The 24,264-nt window shown below is 42.8% G+C and overlaps 1 protein-coding gene across 1 annotated transcript; it reads right to left on the minus strand.

Moving 5' to 3' along the window:
- Positions 1–1,983: 1,983 nt before the first annotated feature.
- On the minus strand, positions 1,984–18,975 carry LOC308296634 (uncharacterized protein). The gene is made up of 5 exons (XM_080739964.1): positions 18,675–18,975; positions 17,058–17,266; positions 6,113–6,272; positions 4,841–4,970; positions 1,984–4,313 (listed from the first exon to the last, which is right to left on the minus strand). The coding sequence occupies exons 2-5, from the start codon at positions 17,102–17,104 to the stop codon at positions 3,466–3,468; spliced, it is 1,185 nt and encodes a 394-aa protein (XP_080596090.1). The 5' UTR covers positions 17,105–17,266; positions 18,675–18,975; the 3' UTR covers positions 1,984–3,465.
- Positions 18,976–24,264: the final 5,289 nt, after the last annotated feature.

The raw sequence follows: 24,264 nt of genomic DNA on the forward strand, positions 1-24,264 counted from the left end.
GACTCCTCCTCTTCCTCCTTCACCATCACTGCATCATCATCATCATCATCGTCATGCTCCTCCTGCAACTAGTAAAGAGATACCAAAACATGTAAGGGAGAAAATGTAAACAAAATATTTTGCGATGGGGGTCCATGGCCAAATACATATCATTATGGGGGTCCTTGACATGACAAAGTTTGAGAAACAATGATAGCAACATAAGTTTTTTCAGGAAAACTGTTAGGATTTGGAAGACATTTTTAGAATGTGCCTATCAGTGGTTAAGGACCCCCAAAATGTGTTTTTGGCCACGGTTCCCCATCTCAAAATATTTTGTTCCACGGATGGACCCCTATCGCAAAATATTTTGTTCCAGGGACCCCCAGAAGCAAAGATTAGATTTCGGTCTATTCTGCATCTAGCTTAAGGCCACAGACCCGTTGGGAAACGAGTTTGGGTCGACTTTGTTTTAGGTCGACCTTTCATGTATTCCTTCTAATATATACCTCAATCAATCAATCAATTAATTAATCAATCAATCAATCAAAAGGCATAAACCATCAGCCCAGGCTTTTCTGATATTCGTTACTTGCGTAGTAACTAACTACTAGTAGTCTAATTAAATGGTGTTGGATATATTTTAGAAAGATAAACATGGTGAAGGGTTACTTACTTTTTGCATAGAAAGAACTCAAAGATTAGCTATAGACATCATAACAATAATAGTATTTGTAAACTTACCTCAGCTGTATAAGGTTTGGGAACTGTGTGTGGTTTCAGCCTTGGCCGTTCGGTTCCGACCTTTGGCAGTGCTTTTGGACCCCATTTTATTGTTTGTCTCAGACCAGGTCTTTTATTTGTCGAGGTAGTAGAGGTTGTTTGTTCTTTTGGGCGAAAATCTTCTAGCGCAAAATGATCGCTGCAGACTAAAAATTCCTTTGTCTGTTCGTGAGTAATATTCGGGTCCATTCGCAATGCTCCGAGCCAAAGTTTTCTCAAACCCATATCCAGAAAAGGTATTTTATGAAAGCTTTTGTAGCGTATAGAAGCCTTTGTCCTTGACACTTTACAGCCAGGATATCCACAACGCGCCATCGTGGTAAATAACAAAAAAACAGCAGCAAAATAATCTAGTTTGTAAACAGTCAATAACATACAGGCATGCGCATGAATGTGGTGCACCACCCAACGTTTTCCCAGTACAGCTACACAGTGCACACGTTGGTTCCTACATGTTGGTTCCTATCAGTATTGGGGATTTAAAAAAAATGCGATGACGAAGAGACCGTTTTAGCTGTGGGGAGGAATACCAGTAAAGTCGCCAGAAATAATGTCGCCGGGAAACGTGGAAGAGTCGCCCGGGAAATCTCATCAATAGTGGTGGAATTCTCGCCTCGAGTCAGATACAGTATTCTCGCCAATAGTTGTGTCTCCATCTCGCCTCGCGACTGTTCAAATGTGTATTATGTGCAGTGTGAGGCGGCCTGTCAATAGAAGGATATCAAATCAACAATGTAAATATTTTATAGTTAATGCCTAGTGAGTTGAATGTATAATTTGTCATAAGGCTGTTATATGCATAGATATTCGCCTTCTAGTTGTACACAATACACAGACGATAGGCATACAGTATATAAAGCAACCAGCACTTACATTTGTGCTTTTGAAGCGAGCTTTTTGGAGCGAGACCAGACCGACATCGACCACCACCATGGGGTGGTGTTGCGGGCTGGAACCAATGGAAGGTTAAAAAGGACCTAAGCTCTGAACTAGATAGGATCTAGCCTGGCTCCAGCCCATAGACCTTCCCACTCACTGTGCGGACTGCTTCTCTGGTGTTACAACCACCCCACATTTTAGTTATATCAACAAGGACGATGATACACAAAAGAAGAAGATACTCTCCCATACCGACTGGATTTACATTTTATTCATTCAAAACAGTTACATAGTGCTGCTTTAACGTTTATCAAAAAGTATCATCCCGATAGTGATGGATTTACTACAATTGTCCTATTGGTTCCCATATGTCCTTGCAACTTGTTGCCCTTTGATCACCACTCACTCATCCTTCTTTCAAACAGTAGCCCAACCCATTGAGACCTGAGGACAATTCTACAAATGTATTGTAACAGTATTCTGAAAAAAAGGGGGGGGGGGGGGGGGGGGAATCTATCTATCTATCAGTGGTGCTCAAATGGACCCCCAAAATGACATTTTGGGGTCACTCTCAATCTCCAGGTTGTTCCAGGGACCCCCAGAAGGAAATTTGAGTTCAAAATGTTCACGTGTAAAGAATATATTTTCATTGATTTGTATTTGTTTTAAGCTACAAGCTTGTATATCTGCTATATTTGAATAGCCAAAGTATAATACTTAGCTAAAATGTAAAAGACGCAGATGCTTTCACGATTTCAATTGGCTAATTTAGTCCCCTTACAATGCACATCCTTGCTGGATTTGGACCACCTACATCATCCCACAAATGTCCTGTGCAAAACGTGTTGAGATGACGAGTTGGGATGGGGAGGCTGCTCTCAATGGGGGCCCTGCAGTTTCCCAAAATCATCTGGTTGCAAAACAGCTTTTTGGCAGTGGTGAGAAATTTAAGTAGCAATACCTCAATATGAAGAAAAAAAATATATAGTACACTTACGTAAGCGATAATTGCGTGAAAGATAATTACAAAAGTATTAGCATCAAAATATACTGGATACAGTTTCAAAGTAAAAGTACAGAACCTTTTTCAATATTTCTCATACTTTGGGGAGAATAACATTAATAGCTCAAAACACAATACAGCAAGTACAACACTTGTTACTTTCCAACAGTGAGAATTTCCCTTTACAGGCAAGTAAGAAGATTAAAACACAAGTCATAAAATGAAAGTTAACCTAAATTCTTGAGATACACTTACAAAGCTGTTGTAGTACATATGCACACTCTTTATGCATGGAGCACTGCAACATGTTCAAACAAGTAACCTTCATCAATATCACATGCTCATGTTTCATTAGGATCCCAATATTAGGGGGCACACTGCCATCTATTGGGATAACTGGATCTATGCAAGTAGTATTCATATTACTACTACTATTTACAGTCAGTGGTGGAAGTATAGTGGTGGAAGTTCCAATCACGTCTGCAAGAACAGAAACAAATCTTCAAATTGCTAACCTCTGTCAGTCTTCATTAACAACTCCAAGTCATTTACAGGACAGTCAGACCAATGAACCTTCATTTACATCTCCGTCTAAACTTACGGGTTAGGGCTGTTCGATATGACTTCAAAACAATATCACAATTTCAAACTTTCGCCCTTGTTATGATTAATGCATGATCATTTTATCTCGGACAGATCATTTTGCTTCGATTCGTTTCATCTAAGAAATGACACAAAAAGTGATTTATTTGATAAATCAATTAACCTACATCAACAAATATCGGTTTCGATATACAGTATTTTTGGTTAATTTCCCTGCCCTAATCCACTGCATATCTTTTTGGCCTTCCTCTGGGTCTACCTGTGGTCTTTTGAGACCCTGTCTTTGTACCTTCCTCTCTCATCTCTCCCTCCTCCTCAGGCTTGTACTCTGTGTCTTTCTTACTTTGCTCAGCCTCAGCAGCATTGTTCTCCAGTTCATTCGTCACATCGAATTCATTCCTTTCCGTCTTCTTTCCTGTGTCAGGGGGGTCTTGTCCATGGTAACGCTGGACGTGACTCTTCAGGCTAACCTTGTGAGTAAAGCTCTGATCACAGAGTTGACACCGGTAGGGTTTCTCTCCTGTGTGGACACGCATGTGAGATTTCAGGTGGCTTGCCTGGCCGAATGAACGTTGACACACCTCACATACAAACTGCTTTGCTCCTGTGTGCACAACCATATGCCGCTCCAATTTAAAGTGATTAGAAAACTCCATGTCACACACGGGACAGTGGGGGCCTCTGTGGCTCCTCCGGTGGTCGTGGCGCTCTTGACGCTTGGCAAACACCTCCGGACAGTCGGGACACTGGTAGGGTTTCTCTGCGGGCGGATGGCTCTTCTCGTGAGCAATCTTTTCTCCCCTTACTTTGAAGGTTTTGAGGCAGAAGGTGCATCTATGCTTGTAGCCTTCCTTATGGACCCTGCCGCTGTGGATTTTCAGATCCCTCTCAGAAACAAAACTCTTGCCACACAAACTACAAGGATAGGGCTTAAGTTTGTATATCTCACACGTGTGAGTCTTCCTATGAAGCTTGTTGAGTAACTTTCCGCATTGGGTACAGAGCTGGCGTTTGGGACAGAGCGGACGTTTTCCTCCATCAATATCTTCAACAAGCTCATCAGTACCTGAGTAGAGGTGCAAAAGTAAAACTAATCGATTTAACAGATTATCAAACAAGAAAATATTAATAATAATAATTGCAAAAAGTAATCAATGAATAATCTATCCCAATTTTGGGCATGTATTTATAGGCAAATTCAGCTCAAAGCTAGTGGAAATAGCCGATCTACAAGGTCACAACGTTTCACATCACAACACGTTGTGAGCTTGTAGATCTGCTATTTTCACTATTTTTGCAAAAAAAAAAAAAAAAAAAATGTGTGTTCAGGTTAATTAACAAATATATAATTAACCAAAAGTCCAAAAGTGTAACTTTACCGGATTCCAAAAAACAAAATAGCATATCAACAAGCTCAAAACATGTCGCTTTGCTCCGCGTTTAGAGCTTGCAGTTCTGTGACTTTTGTGTGACGCTGTAGTATGATCACGTCGGAGTCGGATGTTAATTTACAAAAAGAGTTGGAAATATGGAGATAAGGTTGCTACCCGACAGCTACGTCATAGATTGATGAGAACAGTTGCAGCTCTATACCTGAGTCACTGCCTGTAAACTCGCTGTCGATATCGTATTGATCCCAGGGTTCAAAATCACTGTCAGAACCATTCTCTGGGACCGTCTGATTTTCTTCTTCATCCGAGACCCAGTCCTCTGAGTGCACTACCTGTAAAACATAAACATAAAATAGAGCTGAACTTGACTAAATCGAGTAGTTTGAGTAACCACTTAATCATTTATTATACTTTGTTGTACAATGGTGTCACACGAAAATAGTAGATCTACAACTGTAACGGACCCGCAGGGAGGTTTTCATGTTTAGAAAGGGGTTGTCTCTGAGACGCTCCTGTCAAGCCACATCTCAATGCCTTCAGTTTGACTAGTTTCTGTGCAAACGGTAACATGGCATTAGGTCGAACACCCTTTGGTCCGACCACCAAAACCTAACCGTAGTTTGGGTAAATGTCTCATTTCTCTTTTGGGTCTTGGGCTAAAATGTTTTGGAACCACTGCACTGGTCAACAATATACTGCTACAGAGAAAGGGGGGAACAAGTAATCTGCTTGGAGCTCTTCAACGTGAAGATTCTCAAGAACCCATAGATAGTATTATAGCATTTTGCCACATAGCCTACAGACACACAGACCCACACAGCTCACCTGCTGCAGATGAGACTCATTCTTTCAGAATGTCCCACAGTTTTGGGGCAAAACGAGCTTTGGCTAACAAACCTCATCTCACATGCAGGTACTTATTTTCGGTAGAGAAATGTTAGTTGCAACTTTTGTTTTGTGTCGCCCGCGCTGGCTCGCATTCAACAACGCACAGCAGCTGAGCGTTCATGTTACACAGGGACGCACGCAGCACGCACGTACGCGACGAGGCACCCCCAGGGTCCTAGAGCCCTTCACATACAGCACACACACACAAAGGCAGGCAGACGATGTCTGCCGCACGCACAGAAACATATATATTTTATGGGCATAGTCCCTTTACCGGGACAAGCGACGTCCCTTACGGGACGCGCCTCTTTCGGTCAGAATACGGGGCGTCCCGGCCAATACGGGACCGTTGGCAACCCTATTCAAAAATGTATTTACTAAGTCATAATGTGTCATGATGCATTGTGACTTGTGGGGCTATCCATTTGAGGGTCTTTCACGTGAAAATGTTTCAGAACCACTGTTATAACCTAGCATTTATTTTGTATTTATTCTTTTGTGCTGCTGGTATTTCTCGCTCTCTCCTCTGACACCGTACATAAAGTAAGATATACCTTCTAGGCCTCCTCTATTCCTTTCTTCTCACCTTGTATTTCTTCCTCTTGCTTCCCATCTCCTCTCCTCCGTCTGCAGGCGTCTCACTGTCTGCATTCCTCTTCTTCTCTTCTTTCTCTTTCTGCATCATGTACTCAGCGATCAGGTCGGAACACTCCAGATTTTCTTCTGGTTCCCATGTGCTTTCCTCCCTGCACACACATAATAGAGAGAGAGAGAGAGAGAGAGAGACAGACAGACAGACAGACAGACAGACAGACAGACAGACAGACAGACACGGCTTATACAGTAGGTGTCTGCAATTATGTAGGCGATTATCCCAATTGTAAGCACTTTCATCCCCACTTATAGTTATACCATTACAAATATATGTGTTAGGAACGTTTCGTTGCCAAGCTCAACGTCGGGCATTTAGGCCTATACATGGAGATATGGAGCGGACCCGTTTGGCCTAATATGGAGAAGTGGAGAACACTATATATGGAGATAGTCCCAGCAAGAGCCGTTGGCCGCCGCGTCCACGTCCATGGACGCGGCCGTGGACGCGTCCATGGACGCGGCCGCGAAAAAAACGTCCGTGGACGCGAGGCCGCGTCCACGGACGCAAACGGCCGGCCGTCCCGGCCGTGGACGCGGCCGTGGACGCAGACGGCCGTGGACGCGGCCGTGGACGAGGCCGCGGCCGTGGACGCAAACGGCCGGCCGTGGACGCAAACGGCCGGCCGTGGACGGGTCCATGGACGAGGCCGCGAAAAAAAGGCAGCGAAAAAGAAAAAAAAAGGTGGCTATTGTATGTATTTTTTGATGGAGATTTCAAATATGACCTTCTTTTTTGCATAGGACAACTCTAACCTGCATCAATTGGTATTTTATAATTGCCAATTGTACCCCATCCATCTAAAAAACAAATTGGATGTCTATTGTATGTATTTTTTGATGGAGAATTCAAATATTAATTTCTTTTTGGGATAGGACAACTCTAACCTGCATCAATTGGTATTTTATAATTGCCAATTGTACCCTATCCATCTCAAAAACAAATTGGATGTCTATTGTATGTATTTTTTGATGGGGAATTCAAATGTTACCTTCTTTTTTAGATATGACAACTCTAACCTAAATCAATTGGTGCATCAACCTACTTACTATCTATCTATCTATCTGTCTATCTATCTATCTATCTATCTATCTATCTATCTATCTATCTATCTATCTATCTATCTATCTATCTATACTTCACCTTTAGTCCAGAAGAGAGTTCAGCCTCAGGAACTTGCACACATGGAACTGTGTCATGACTGTGTCATGGAGCTAAAACAGAGCTATGTTAAATACTCACAATGACTCTGATGGACCAATCAGGGTGGTGGTGGGGGGAGGGATCAACAATAGACAGAAACTGGATAATGCTTTGTTAACTGTCCCACCTAAGTCCCTGCTAGTCTGAACAAACATCACCTTCCCTCTCATAACACTACTACTACTACATTTATATAAAGCTGCTCTTGCATTTGAATTCAAGTCTGACACAAGTTAAGGTTAACTTAGGTAGTATTTCATTTCGCTGGCTTTTAGGGTCTGTGTGAGTGTGTAGGCTCACAAATTATTATAATTGTCATTAAGTGACTCTGAGATCTATCCATCCATCCATCCATCCATCCATCTATTTATTTATACTTACTGTTTACATTTTCTATAAATATTTATTTCTATATAAAACTCAGTTGTGTGGAGTTATTGTGTGCCCTTTCTTGTTGCTAAAGAGTCCATTTGTTCACTAGACATTAAGTCAAGGTTACTATTTTGAGTTGAAGCTAAGTGTTTTATTGCTTTGTGGTTTAACATGATTTAAAAGGCAAATTCATTGTTATGGTTACTTTAGAAGACTGCTTTTGCATTCATGAGTTAAGAGAGCCAAGCTAATTCAAAGAGTTAGGTTAAAGGAACACAAAACATGACCTAACTCACAGCTGCCATTGGACAGACAGTTACAACATACTCTTATCTTTCACAGAACAGACAATTATCATTTATTTGATCTATTTGAGACTATGTAGCTGCTCTAGGGGAAATAGAGCATTATATCAGCCTATTCAATTGATAATGACCAATGGGTGCCAGTTTCTAAGTAGTTAAAGCATATTAACATAACAATATATGTGGCCTAGACATGGATATTGCCCAATCAACTCGTAATCTACAGAAATGTCCACCACATCACACAGTATAAAACCTAGTAGGCTTAGTGGATTACCTATGTTAAATCATGTCAGGTTAGTTTGGTTCAAGGTTCAAGTATAATAATTTATGAGCCAAAAATGTGCACAAATGTACAATCACATCTAGGCTAGAATGATAACATAAAGTCCTGACTACTCCTTGTTATTGTGGTCCTAAATACTACAATGATTAGTTTGGATGCATTGCTTCTATCATGTCCAATTAAAAATAAATACATTACATATACAGAAATCTGCCTTCTCCTGTATTGTATTAGTGACATTCATTATAAATAGTAAAATAACAGGATTGCAAAAAAGGCCTCTGCAACTAACCTAACCTAACACACACTATGTGTTAATGTTGATCAATATAATAATGTAAAAATACAAAGTTAAGTAGACCTAAGTAAGAAATAGTAAATACATTGTAATAATACATTGAAGGGGAAATGTAGGAAAACAAATGCAACTCAGCATTGAATTTATGGCAAACATTTTGCTACTCAACCCTTTCCAAATAATATACAATTAAGAAGTGGGATGTTCCACTTAGTAAGAGAAAGAATTAATGACATATATTTTTTTTAAAAGCTAGAAGACTCACCTATTATAGTAACCATGTGAATTGCTAATAATGTTATGGGTCAGATGTGTAAAGATCTATCACATTGTATTGTTCTTTTCAGACTCAACAATAATAATGATGATGTTACTTAAATGCTGATCAATGTGTGAATCTGGCTCTTATCAGGTGTGTGTTTTCTCTCCCTGTCCTGTGCTGTCCTCAGTTAAACCAAGACAGTACTGTTGTGACCAATGTGGAAAAAGCCTTCAGCTCAATTTATTATCTCAAAGTAGACCAGAGAATTCATACCGGAGTGAAGCCATTCAGCTGTGAACAATGTGGGAAGTATTTTGCTCGTCTGGACAATTAAAAGATCATAAGCGTTCACATACTGGAGAGAAACCTTATTGTTGTGACCAGTGTGGGAAAAGATTTGTTCAAAAGGGGATTTTAAAAGAACACCAGAGAATTCACACTAGAGAGAAGCCCTATTGCTGTGACCAGTGTGGGAAAAGCTTTACTCGATTGTCTTATCTCAAAATACATGAACGAATTCACACAGGAGAGAAACCGTACAGCTGTGTCCAATGTGGGGAAAAGTTCAGTTTAACGGCTGCTCTGAAAGTACACCAGAGATTTCACACCGAAGAAAAGCCTTACTGCTGTGAACACTGTGGCAAACGTTTCACTGTAAAATCTAGCCTCGTACAACACAAGAAGATTCACACTTGAGAGAGACCTTACTGCTGTCACCAATGTGGGAAAAGGTTCACTCTGAAGACGGCTCTGAAAAGACACCTGAAAATCCACACTGGTGAGAAGCCATATACTGCTGTGTCCAGTGTGAGAAAAGGTTCAGTGATATTCATCATCTCAAAGCACACCAGAAAAATCACACTGGAAAGAAACCTTATTGCTGTGACCAGTGTGGAAAGAGCTTTCCTAGACTGGAACATATCAAAATACACCAACAAATTCACACCGGAGAGAAACCTTATATCTGTAACCAATGTGGGGAAAACTCTGTCAGGTACATGTCTACCGTTAGAGGCCACTGGCATGAGTGCCTTTTTAGCTCTGTTGGGGCTTGGTGAATGTACTCTGTTGTTGTTTTTTTAATTATTATCTTTGTAATGTATGGTCTTCTTACCCTGTGGGCCTTGAGCCTGTAATAAAGTATTGCTGTGCAGTGTGAGTGTCTGATTGCATGTGATCAGATAAAGACACAACAGAGGCCTTTTTTGCTCTGTCCTGTTATTTTACTATTTATAATGAATGTCACTAATACAATACAGGAGAAGGCAGATTTCTGTATGTATGTAATGTATTTATTTTTAATTGGACATGATAGAAGCAATGCATCCAAACTAATCATTGTAGTATTTAGGACCACAATAACAAGGAGTAGTCAGGACTTTATGTTATCATTCTAGCCTAGATGTGATTGTACATTTGTGCTGTTTACATTTTTGTCTCATAAATTATTATACTTGAATCTTGAACCAAACTAACCTGACATGATTTAACATAGGTAATCCACTAAGCCTACTAGGTTTTATACTGTGTGATGTGGTGGACATTTCTGTAGATTACGAGTTGATTGGGCAATGTCCATGTCTAGGCCACATATATTGTTATGTTAATATGCTTTAACTACTTAGAAACTGGCACCCATTGGTCATTATCAATTGAATAGGCTGATATAATGCTCTATTTCCCCTAGAGCAGCTACATAGTCTCAAATAGATCAAATAAATGAAAATTGTCTGTTCTGTGAAAGATAAGAGTATGTTGTAACTGTCTGTCCAATGGCAGCTGTGAGTTAGGTCATGTTTTGTGTTCCTTTAACCTAACTCTTTGAATTAGCTTGGCTCTCTTAACTCATGAATGCAAAAGCAGTCTTCTAAAGTAACCATAACAATGAATTTGCCTTTTAAATCATGTTAAACCACAAAGCAATAAAACACTTAGCTTCAACTCAAAATAGTAACCTTGACTTAATGTCTAGTGAACAAATGGACTCTTTAGCAACAAGAAAAGGCACACAATAACTCCACACAACTGAGTTTTATATAGAAATAAATATTTATAGAAAATGTAAACAGTAAGTATAAATAAATGGATGGATGGATGGATGGATGGATGGATGGATGGATGGATAGATCTCAGAGTCACTTAATGACAATTATAATAATTTGTGAGCCTACACACTCACACAGACCCTAAAAGCCAGCAAAATGAAATACTACCTAAGTTAACCTTAACTTGTGTCAGACTTGAATTCAAATGCAAGAGCAGCTTTATATAAATGTAGTAGTAGTAGTGTTATGAGAGGGAAGGTGATGTTTGTTCAGACTAGCAGGGACTTAGGTGGGACAGTTAACAAAGCATTATCCAGTTTCTGTCTATTGTTGATCCCTCCCCCCACCACCACCCTGATTGGTCCATCAGAGTCATTGTGAGTATTTAACATGGCTCTGTTTTAGCTCCATGACACAGTCATGACACAGTTCCATGTGTGCAAGTTCCTGAGGCTGAACTCTCTTCTGGACTAAAGGTGAAGTATAAATAAATAGATGGATAGATAGATGGATATATGGATAGATAGATAGATAGATAGATAGATAGATAGATAGATAGATAGATAGATAGATAGATAGATAGTAAGTAGGTTGATGCACCAATTGATGCAGGTCAGAGTTGTCATATCTAAAAAAGAAGGTAACATTTGAATTCCCCATCAAAAAATACATACAATAGACATCCAATTTGTTTTTGAGATGGATAGGGTACAATTGGCAATTATAAAATACCAATTGATGCAGGTTAGAGTTGTCCTATCCCAAAAAGAAGGTAATATTTGAATTCTCCATCAAAAAATACATACAATAGACATCCAATTTGTTTTTTAGATGGATAGGGTACAATTGGCAATTATAAAATACCAATTGATGCAGGTTAGAGTTGTCCTATGCAAAAAAGAAGGTCATATTTGAATTCTCCATCAAAAAATACATACAATAGACACCTTTTTTTTTCTTTTTCGCTGCCTTTTTTTCGCGACCTCGTCCATGGACCCGTCCACGGCCGGCCGTTTGCGTCCACGGCCGGCCGTTTGCGTCCACGGCCGCGGCCTCGTCCACGGCCGCGTCCACGGCCGCGTCCCCGGCCGTCTGCGTCCACGGCCGCGTCCACGGTCGCGTCCACGGCCGGGACGGCCGGCCGTTTGCGTCCGTGGACGCGGCCTCGCGTCCACGGACGTTTTTTTCGCGGCCGCGTCCATGGACGCGTCCACGGTCGCGTCCATGGACGTGGACGCGGCGGCCAGCGGCTGTCTCTCGATAGTCCATTCCATCATGTCATATGGGACTACCGTCATAGACAGTAGCCATTTGTTAGAGGAGTCAATGGCAACCAGGATTGAACGGCATACAGGTCAGAGTGACGTCATCAATATGACGTCACCAGAACGCATATAAACCAGCTTCTCAGTTAGATCGTTGAGTTGTCCCAGCTAGTCCAGTGGAACACCGACGAAGTCCCGAACCAGGCATAGCAATAACTAAGTTTAAGCACATAAGCACAGCACCCCAGATAGAGGACTAGGCATTGTTAGAGTCTTATAAGAAGTCCTTACAGAGGTTCTGCCGAGGAGGAACGAACTCGCGTCAGAGCCAAGCCGAGCTCTAATTTAGGGTGTCAGAAGTGGGATAGCAGAACTGTCTGAGGACACGATGCCTAGGTCCAGCCGTAGGACCAAGCTTCTGGGTAGAGGCTCCAGAACCCCAGTTGAGACGGACAGCCTCCCGGATGGAGCACCTACCATCGACACGATGGATTCAACAGTGGAAGACTTTGTGGCGAGCGTACAAGACGACACGTACCCAGACTTCCAGTCGTGTCTGTCACCAGAGTTGACCAGTGCCGAGAGGAGAGGATTGGTCTTTGAGGAGAGGATTGGTCAGGATTGGTCTTTGAGGAGAGGATTGGTCAGGATTGGTCTTTGAGGAGAGGATTGGTCAGGATTGGTCTTTGAGGAGAGGATTGGTCAGGATTGGTCTTTGAGGAGAGGATTGGTCAGGATTGGTCTTTGAGGAGAGGATTGGTCAGGATTGGTCTTTGAGGAGAGGATTGGTCAGGATTGGTCTTTGAGGAGAGGATTGGTCAGGATTGGTCTTTGAGGAGAGGATTGGTCAGGATTGGTCTTTGAGGAGAGGATTGGTCAGGATTGGTCTTTGAGGAGAGGATTGGTCAGGATTGGTCTTTGAGGAGAGGATTGGTCAGGATTGGTCTGTGAGGAGAGGATTGGTCAGGATTGGTCTTTGAGGAGAGGATTGGTCAGGATTGGTCTTTGAGGAGAGGATTGGTCAGGATTGGTCATGGAGGAGAGGATTGGTCAGGATTGGTCATGGAGGAGAGGATTGGTCAGGATTGGTCATGGAGGAGAGGATTGGTCAGGATTGGTCAGGATTGGTCATGGAGGAGAGGATTGGTCATGGAGGAGAGGATTGGTCAGGATTGGTCAGGATTGGTCATGGAGGAGAGGATTGGTCAGGATTGGTCATGGAGGAGAGGATTGGTCAGGATTGGTCATGGAGGAGAGGATTGGTCAGGATTGGTCAGGATTGGTCATGGAGGAGAGGATTGGTCAGGATTGGTCATGGAGGAGAGGATTGGTCAGGATTGGTCATGGAGGAGAGGATTGGTCAGGATTGGTCAGGATTGGTCATGGAGGAGAGGATTGGTCAGGATTGGTCATGGAGGAGAGGATTGGTCAGGATTGGTCATGGAGGAGAGGATTGGTCAGGATTGGTCAGGATTGGTCATGGAGGAGAGGATTGGTCAGGATAGGTCTTTGGGGAGAGGATTGGGCCAAAGATGTCATTTTGGTGGACGAGGACAAAGAGGATGCGGGCGCTTCACAGCCGAAGAGAGCTGTTTGGCGCAGGCGCTGCTTACGGCTGTCCTTGACATCAGACATGGCTTTGGGTGTCACAGGCAAAGAGGATACAATCACATGCCAGTCTCAGGCTCAGTGTCACTACCACCAAGGATGTTGACAGGAGACGAGATGGGGACCAACACTGTCCATACCCTAGCCTCGGACCCAGTGGGGTGGATCGGCAAATATCAGAGATAAGACTTCCTGTGACGACTGTAAGAAGCTACCTTTAGACCAGAAATGATAATGGATCAAAGAATGGAGATGTGAATTGTGAGGGATCCCGTTCAGAGGGAGATCGGGACATGGAGAGGAGGTATTTACAATGTCGCAGGCCTACTAGGAGGGAGAGCAAGGCTAGAAACAGACCATCTTGAAACATGGACCGACCCCAGACAGACAGCCTGGAGGCTGCAATGAGGCAGAACTGGCAGCATTGGGTAGACGGCACAGAGACCAGGATGAGGGAAAGACTGGCAAATCAGGAGGACGGCCCGGATGATGTACTGGGGCTGAGTGGAAGATGCCAGAAGGGCGGCCTGGATGTTGGGATGAAGCAGCAGCTGTGTTGCCAGGCGAACAACCTGGATGCAGCACCAGGACTAAGCCAGTGACATCAGGCAGACAGCCAGGACAGCAAGACAAGATGAGGAGGCCCAGACGGGGCGGCCCATCAGAGGCATTGTCAGGCAGATGGCCTGGGTGGAGAGACTGGTGGACGAACAGGATAGAAAGATGAGGCCTTGCCTGGTGGACAAACAGGAAGGAAGGACGAGGTGTTCTCTGGCTGAGACACCAGGAATGCCCCAGGTTGTGGAGGCGATGGCAGGGATACTTCTGATGCTGGAGGCAATACTGCCGATGCTGGAGATATGCTACAGATGCTGCATGTAGGGTTGCAGGCAATCAGCGAGGACACTGCAGACTTGATAGGCGAGGACGCGGCAGGCGATGCCAGAGATGTTGGATACGCTGGAGATGAGACCCCAACTGGGGGAGTCGATTGAGGGTGGTGAAGTGACCATGGACAGGTGTAACAGATCAGGAAGCTGGAAGGCAAGTCTATGCCTCCACAGAGCCACAGTTCAGCCACACAAAGCCACAGGCTGACCCCAAGAGCTCATAGAAGTTACAATACCCATCAGCCAGCAATTAACTTGATAAAGCAGTGTTAGCCAATTGTGCTCGATATGGAACGGAGTGTGGACGGACCTGATTGGTTGATCAACGACCAAACTCCTCTGGATAGTTAGACTCACCACTGAAGGTGCTGTGCCCTGGATACCTTTACATATTTCCTAGAAGGAAATCTGTGGGGCGGCGAATGTACAGATACAACGGAGAGCACCTCAGTACAGGCGTAAAGGGCTTCGCTTCGGCCCTACTCTGTGGCAGGAAGGACGGAACAAAGATGGAGAAGGATTGTCCGTTGGTGAAGAGGATAGAATAAAGATGGAGAGCAATTGTCAAAGATGGAGAACGATCGGAAATGTATGATCACACAGAAACTGACGTCAGCAAGGGGAAGACGACACCATCCCTAGGTGGCAAGAAATGTTGTGAAGTGGAGGGATGTCAATCAATCATCAAGGACGATGATACACAAGAAGAAGATCCAGACCTTATCGACAGTTTGGGTGTCAACTTTTACCTGATGGCGTTTCATTATAACTAGCGGGAAGCCTTATGAATTTCCCTCCAACCATGGGATGGACCTCAGGGAAGAGAATGAGGACTAGAGGATTCATCCACTATCCAATCAGGGGACAAACCTCAAGGGAAAAGAATGACGAATAGAGGAAGCACCCATGTTCCTCTGGCCAGAGATACAGGCTCTATGCTAGAAAGCAGGATGTGATCGAGTTTGGTTGGGAGAGGAGGATCTGAGCTTTTTGCAGGCTTTGCAGGCAGCGCAAGGTGATGTTGAGCATACGGGCAGTGACGGACGGAGTCTACCGTGTTGATCAAGACCAAAGACCTTCTCAGCTTAGCAAGATGTTGCGGACATCAAGACTCAGGGACACCGGACAGTCCCCTCAAGGGGCGGCAAACTTTTCATGAGGTGGCAAGACCCTTCATGGGACGGCAGGACGCTTCAGTCCAACATGTTGAGAAGTCGGAGAGTTAATAATCTACCATGTTGAGAGGTCATAGAGACAGAACGATATCCAGTAACAACTTGAATCCTACTTCAGCTAATTCACCTTTGTGTTCCCTAAATCCAACACGGGGCGGCCAGGTGGAAATCATTAAGCATGGAGAGGAAGTGCAACAAATAAGTTATAAACGGGGCGGCCAGATGAAGATCATCAGGCCTGGAGCAATACCTGACACACAAGCTTCCGAGGGTGTCTCATCGCCCTAGAATCAAGAAACGTTCTTTGAACTTAACATATTTTCTAAAGTAAATATGGGGGCGGCTGTTAGGAACGTTTCGTTGCCAAGCTCAACGTCGGGCATTTAGGCCTATACATGGAGATATGGAGCGGACCCGTTTGGCCTAATATGGAGAAGTGGAGAACACTATATATGGAGATAGTCCATTCCATCATGTCATATGGGACTACCGTCATAGACAGTAGCCATTTGTTAGAGGAGTCAATGGCAACCAGGATTGAACGGCATACAGGTCAGAGTGACGTCATCAATATGACGTCACCAGAACGCATATAAACCAGCTTCTCAGTTAGATCGTTGAGTTGTCCCAGCTAGTCCAGTGGAACACCGACGAAGTCCCGAACCAGGCATAGCAATAACTAAGTTTAAGCACATAAGCACAGCACCCCAGATAGAGGACTAGGCATTGTTAGAGTCTTATAAGAAGTCCTTACAGAGGTTCTGCCGAGGAGGAACGAACTCGCGTCAGAGCCAAGCCGAGCTCTAATTTAATATGTATACATATATTTTCATTATTTCCATGACTTTGATGTTCTCCTTGCCCTTAAATTTGGAAAAGGTCAAGAGGCCTAGACCCTAAGGATGACATTCCAGGCCTGACCACAACACACCAGATCCATTAACAGTGATCACAAGACGTTCACGAGATCTGATGTTCATGTTGAGTGACCGTGCCCAAACTGACCCCTTGAGAGAACAGATGTGTATCATTTTGTACTATTGCGAGGCATGGAATTGGCCATATATGTAGCCAATGTATCAAGGTACTTTGATTATTGAATGTATTGGGTTGGTAGACAAGAAGGACAGATATGTTAATCACTTGGGAAGAAAGGAGGCTTGGACTCACTCTGAGAAACCTCTCCATTTGAGGAGGTACTTCACCCTTCCATTCATCTCATGTCGATCCAGCACCTTCTCCACCACATAGTCCTGCCCTTCCTCCACCGTCACCGTCACAGCCTGAGACTCCTCCTCTTCCTCTTTCACTGTCACTGCAACCACAGACTCCTCTCCCTCCTCCCCCACCGTCACTGCAGTCTCATGCTCCTCCTTCAACTAGTAAAGAGATAAGAATGTTTGACATTACAACCACATTTTATAGTTTGTAATGTCAAACTGCGTGAGCAATGCAATGCGACTACGGTCTGTGATTTAGACGGGGGCACGGTGGCGCAGTGGTTAGCGCTTCGCCTCACAGCTAGAAGCTCCTGGGTTCGATTCCCGCCGGGGGACGCTGTGGGCGTGTTCCTCCCTCTGTGAATCCTCCCTTAAAGGACCAGGTCACCTCTGGGACAACCAGATCTTATTTTATTGTTGTGTGGGACACGATCAACACAATCCTGAGTTATTTTTTGTGTTCAATCTGTGTTTTTAGATATTTTAGTATTTCAGCCGATTTCAGCATGCTACAACTGGTCATATGATGCAAAATGCATCATATGACCAGTTGTAGCATGCTGAAATACTAACATATCTAAAAACACAGATTGAACACAAAAAATTATTCAGGATTGTGTTGATCGTGTCCCACACAACAATAAAATAAGATCTGGTTGTCCCAGAGGTGACCTGGTCCTTTAAAGCCTTGGCCGTCCTTTCCATATCAAACAAAACCTTTCCATGAATACTGTTCCTCCACCACTGAGGCAACTGTTTTATCACCTAATGCCAGACAGTACAACAATAAGACCAATATCCCTCAGTGACAATACAAGATTTGACAGATAAAATTATCACCTTTTCGCACTTCCAGCTAGGCGCTAAAGTGGCATGGCATCCGGGGACTGCCCCATAGGTCGAACTCCCGTTGGGTCGACTGAGGTTAGGGTTAGAGTTAGGTTTAGACATAGTTATGTTATGTCAAAACATGCCCATATATGGACATTACCAAATATGGGCATTCCCATATATGTCCTTAATATTGACATAACATATGTCAATATAACATAATATCCTTATGTCCTTAATATTGACAATATAGGAATCTCCATATATGGGCATAAAACGTACCTAAGTAATGCCAAGCAGGGCCTTGGTGAGTTAGGGCCTTGGTTTGATGCCTGTGGATCTCCATATATGGGCATAAGGGGGTACCCTAACATTCTCATTTTCGACCTGGGATTTATGACATCAGAAATCTCCATGTATGGACATAAAAGTTTTTTTTCTTTTTCTGGGAATGACCATATATGGACTTTTATACCCTGAGAAATCTCGTAGCTTGTTTGACTGTCAGTACAGGAAGTGATGTCACGTGACATACTTTTTATGCCCATATATCTGATAGTCTATCAGAGTCCAGGGTGAAGAGCTATTCACTTCACGCATTGTAGTTTCCTAGCTGTCACCTAGGCTTTGTTATGTATTTTTAGGTGATAGCTAGAAAACTACACTGCGGTGAAGTTCACCCTGGACTCTGATAGAGACTTAACTGGTGTATGTTGGTCGGGTCCGTCCGTCTTACCTGGGGTGTTGTGGGTGCAGGGCCAGGCACAGCACTGCACTTCAAAACATGTTTTTTCTTTGTGTGGTCATAATCATCTTCAGTGAAATGATCACTACATATGCGGAGATATTGTACTTTCGTCAATGTTGTACGAATGGGCAACCCCGCTGCAGCAAGCCAAAGTTGTCTGTTGGCTTTATCCTTGGGGAAACGGTGGAAGAAAGTTGTTTTTAGCCCAACAATGGCCTTATTCGGACATCACTGGAAATGGCAAATTAGCACCATGTTGATATCCTCTGGCAGAAACAATAACTAGTAACGTAAAACACTGGAACCGTGCGTTCTAGCTTGCGAGTTGCGACCAGCTACTAGACTGCAGCGCTGCCAGCGCTGCTTGTTTTGGTGGGGCGTGTGCTGCGGCTGCTGCCGCCGCGGGATGCGCCTAGTTCAGAGCCTGGTTGAGTTGAATGCGGCGCAGTGATACACTCGAGAGGAAAAATAGTACCATGTGACAGAGGGGTCAAAGTTGAACGAGCATTGTTTTGTGGATGGTAACCGATGGTAACCTATGATGGTAACCGGCAGAGTCGCCGGAATGAAGGTCGCCGGAAAACGTGTCGCCGAGGAAGGCTCACCAAGACTTGGAAAGTAACGTGCAGCACTTTAGTGCCGTGCAGATTAGTTGCTAACCGCCGTGCTATGGGGGCGTTCTATGGCTGAGTATTAAACACGAATACTTATTCGTTTTAATTACAGACATTCTAGGGCTACAGGGACCCCCAAGCAAAGATTTGATTTTGGTCTATTCTGCATCTAGCTTAAGGCCACAGACCCGTTGGGAAACGAGTCGAGTTTGTTTTAGGTCGAGTTTTCCTGTATTCGTGCCAGGCTAGTATGTCAGCCCCCAGTGATTGATTCGATCAGTTGTGCGACTGACTGCGCATTCACTCACAGTACAGAGTACAGACAAACAACTACTTGTCTATTCACTCCTTTTTCCTTACCATTACCATCATCAAGGCATATAGGTCCGTCTACTATTCTTCATTATATCAAGAAATTATTATTTTACCTCATGTCCGACAGCTCTTGGAACAGCATCTGGCTTCAGATACAACTTCAGTGGTTTTATTCCTTTTTTTTCCTTTCTTCGGTTATGAATGTAGTCTTCGTAGTCGAAATGAACGCTGCAAACTCTATAGTCTTTAGCCCTCAATTCTTCTGCAGATTTTTTTACGTCCATTTGCAGAACAATGAGCCATAGTTTCAATGTCTGTGGACACTGTAAAGGCAGTCTATGGAAACTAAGCGCAGTTGTTTTCGGGTTCAATCTGTCCATTTTATTAACACAATTCGGGTAAGCACAACCACGAACCATAATGAGTTAGGCTTCTTTATCTTGTGAATAATATCCTTGGAAACAAACAGTAGAATCAACAATGTAGTGTAGATAGCACGGTACTTTCCCTGAGCTGTGAATGTGTGAACAGAGGACTGAGACACCTCCCACATTCCAAAGATGGCGATGCTGGCATGTTGTTGTTGAGCTCCGTTCCTTTGGCAAATCTAAAACATCCGGTTTTAGAGGAAGCACATTTTCCGGTTTGATTGATTCGCCTTCAAAATACAACCATTTATAAATGTTTTTTTTTCCTTTCTTTTTTTTTAATAACATACATTTATAAAAAATGTAGGCCTATATGTATTTTTAAATTGCTTATACTGGTGACTACTTCTAAGTGCCCTACCAGTGTTTTACAGATTTAAATTGGCTATTGATCCCCAGTAAATGGGCACTATTCTGCAGCTGCTGCTCCAAGCCGTGTGTGACCTTTTTGTAAAGCAGATGTTTGTTTTAGAAATGTCAGTTGCAGTTTACTGTCAGAACCGGCACAGCTTGTCTGTATATGTGTAAAGTAGGCTATATGTGTAACGCCTGACACTGTGGTTCCCTAGCCCCATAAAGAACCTCAACCTCCGCTGCATACTGTTGTGTTCCGAGATGAGGTCCTACCGGGGTATCCCCGGGCTGGGGTAGAATACCTCCACGGTGAGGTAGAAAACACTTTTCTCAAAATTGCATCCAAAAAGTAAAGGTAGTTCCACGCTCCCAGACTATGGTTTTCCATCCCACGGTACATAAAACATGCACATGTTGTTGTTTCATGCTCTACGGCATGAAACAACCGCTAGTTTTGTAATGTTTTCCCATTTAACCAGAACTCCCCCAGCGGCATTTGCCAGTACTGCTCCTTATTCTGCTACAATGGGAATTGGGAAGGATGCAGCACTGGCAGCTGTTGCCGGGGGCTTTTCCGAATTTAATGAGACTAAATAAGCGATTTATGTACCGTGGGATGGAAAACCATAGTCTGGGAGCGTGGAACTACCTTTACTTTGTGAATACAATTTCGGGAAAAGTGACATCACAGTGGTGTGGCTGGTTCAGACAGGGATCTCCATGTATGGGCATAAAAGGGTTTGTATGTGGCGATGTCATGAGAACCACTCTATGCCCGGGTCAGTGACGTGACGCCCCAAAAAATGTGTTTTTAAAAAAACTTTAAATTGCAGGCATAAAAGTTATTTACTTTTGTTCTACTCACTCTCAACCTTATGGAAATACATTTTGTTTTTAGATATTTTATTGGAATCAGACTTTATTCAGCAGTTTGTTGTACTTGTGCCTAAAATCGTCATATGGTGTGACATGAAAATAATTGTTCATAAAATGAAAATGGAGTACATCTTTCTTAAGTTACTCACTTTATCAAAGTCCTTTATCATAACTAACCAGTGATCCACTATAGTTTTTTGAAAATTAATTATATCTGTATATTCTTTTCATAATCAACACTCTGTGTGAGGCCCATGTTCATGATCTTACAACATATTTTAAATGTATTCTGTCAAAACTTTCTCTAAAATTACACAAATATTTGTGACTCTTCCTGATAATATTCTCTATGTAATCCATAAACATTTTTTTGGTTTAATCATTAATAAAGGTATGATTTTTCACTATTTGGAATGTCACACCAAATGATTTAGTGTCACACCGTATGATCATATCTTCATGTGTCAAAGCAAACTGTGTTTTAACCTACCTATTAGTGAGTACTGAACTTTACTGATTGATTAAACAATTACCCAGGATAACATGGCCTTAATATTTCTGAACAGGATATTATTGTAGGGCTTTAACATGGGATAAGAAAGAATTGTAGTAGTAGATGGATGATGAGGATGTGCACAGGAATGCTACGCACACCTAAGTCTTCTGCCGGCCCACGGCAGAAGGATCCTAAAGAGACAATAAGGCGCATAGCCACACTTGGAGCCAAGGCAACATTTTATTAACACCAATTAGTGGAAACAGAACTCAGCATTCAGGTAAATTGCTTTTTTCCGAAGTCTCCTGAACTTGAACACAGCATTTTGTGTTGAACAAATGTAATTAGGAATCATGACATTACACCACATCTCCACTAGCTAAAGAGTGCTGGGTTGCGCAACTCCGAAAATAGCTGATCTACAAGCTCTCGCAGCACAACTTGTTTTGTAGATCAGCTATTTTCGCTAGTTTTGTCTCGGGTCCTACCTTAACACTGTCCACTGTCCAGTCCAGTGAGTGAAAGTACAAAAGTATTAGATCAGATTAGATTATACATTTAGACTGTATTGTACATCAGCCAGTCGTATTTGGTGAGGGTAGCAAACCGGCTGCCTTGTTGCGGTTCTGCTATGCCACAGACAACCTCCTGCTCTTCGTAGAAAATGCAGTCTTGCCCCTTTGGCTCCTCTCTCCTTGCTGGGTCATTGTTTAGTTTCTCCCTGTACTTTCTCGTTCTCTCAGCACTTGTCATTTTCCAGCTGACAAAAGGAAATGGAATGTATAGTTTAAGACAAAGAGAAAATATTGTTTAGATTGAAACAATATGTTAAGGTTTCTGTGAAGGGGTTTCTGCTCTGTCTGATGAATTTGAAGTATCACTGAATGAAGCTAAATTACATTTTATGTAAAAATGTTTAAAACAAATGTTTAAATGTACAAAAGAAACATGGAACTTTGTTATTTATTGTTATATCTGTAGTTAAATACAGTATAAATCATATGGTGTGACAATCAAGTCATATGGCGTGACAAGCAGACATGTCACACCATTATGATTAAGTGTCACACCATATTACGTTTTCTGCATTTAGGTTTACCTTGAGGCTACTATGTACACATTAGCATGCTAACAGCATGCTAGCTATAACAAAGCAACCTAGATCTACATGGAAATATGACCAAATCTTCAAATAACTTAAGCTTTTTTTAATGAAAAGGTGTCACACCAACGGACATCCAAAGTGGTGAGTTTGTCAAAGTTTCAACAAGATGGCATTTCATGAAAATGTTAAAATCATAACTCACCTCAGACACCTGTCTTGCAGTTGTGCTGGGAGTGCTGAATAGCCTTACAGAAGAAGGACCTCTCTAGCCAATAGGTGTCCAAATAATTGCCTGTTTAATTTGTCCAAACTAGTGTCACACCAAATGATTTTGGTTTGGGGACAAAATGTTTTTGATCAGAAATGACTGAAAACATTATGCTTTGACTTTGAAAAGATATAGGCTCACAAATAGACATTTTTTTAGCCTAAATTCATTTTCAAATGATTTTTAGCAATTCTTTTTCTTAGTTTTATTCAAGTTCCCACTTTGAGAAACAAGGTCAGGACAGTCACACCATATGAGTTTTGCCATGTTTGGTTGAAAATTCTGAAGAAATGAGGAATGAAATGTTTTAATCTTGAGTAAGTTCACATAAAGCTTAATGTCCTGCACAATATTCAGAAGGTTTTTGACAAATATATTTTTTATTTATACATGTTTGACACCGAGGACAGCGAAAACGTTACGTCACGTCACCCACCCGCCCATATATGGAGATCCCTGATGTCATCAATATACTAAGCCCATATCTAACAGGACTTCGTATCCATATATGGGGAACTGGTCCGATATACATCACTGGCCAGACGGCCAAAACATGGCGCGACCTCGCCCGTCGCCCTGAGGCGTCTTACTAATATTGGTAATGGACATGGTATGGAATCAAAGCCAATATTTTCCACATTGTCCTGTATTGTGATGCATAATGTGGTGCATTATTACATTTCACACATTTATAAAAGATAAATGACAACTCTATGAGTGCACTTTACATGAGCAAGCCTGTGAGTTCCCATATGGTCTACATATGGGCTAACTGGGCATGGGTTGGAAGTGGGCAAGCCACATCTGGCCACACTGGATAGCCTGCCACACTTTTTTGAGCGGTGGTCACACCGTCTCCTATACGTGGCTGTGTGTGTGTGTATGCGTGCGTGTCTGTCTGTATGTAGCCTGCAATACCTTTAATGACCACACATGTTAAGGGAGGGGCGCTGTTGTTCAGGCCAGGCACACTCACACTCACGCATGCATGCACGCACGCACACACACACACACATGCAGCCTCCACCGCTCTGTTCACACGGTGTGATTTTGTTACACCTCTCCGGCTTAACGGAGAGTGTGGTGTGGCAGAGGAGGTCTCCCCAAACGTGTGCCTGTGTC

The sequence above is a fragment of the Nannobrachium achirus genome, assembly GCF_963921795.1.
Source record: "Nannobrachium achirus genome assembly, chromosome: 13".
Classification (NCBI taxonomy): Eukaryota; Metazoa; Chordata; class Actinopteri; order Myctophiformes; family Myctophidae; genus Nannobrachium; species Nannobrachium achirus.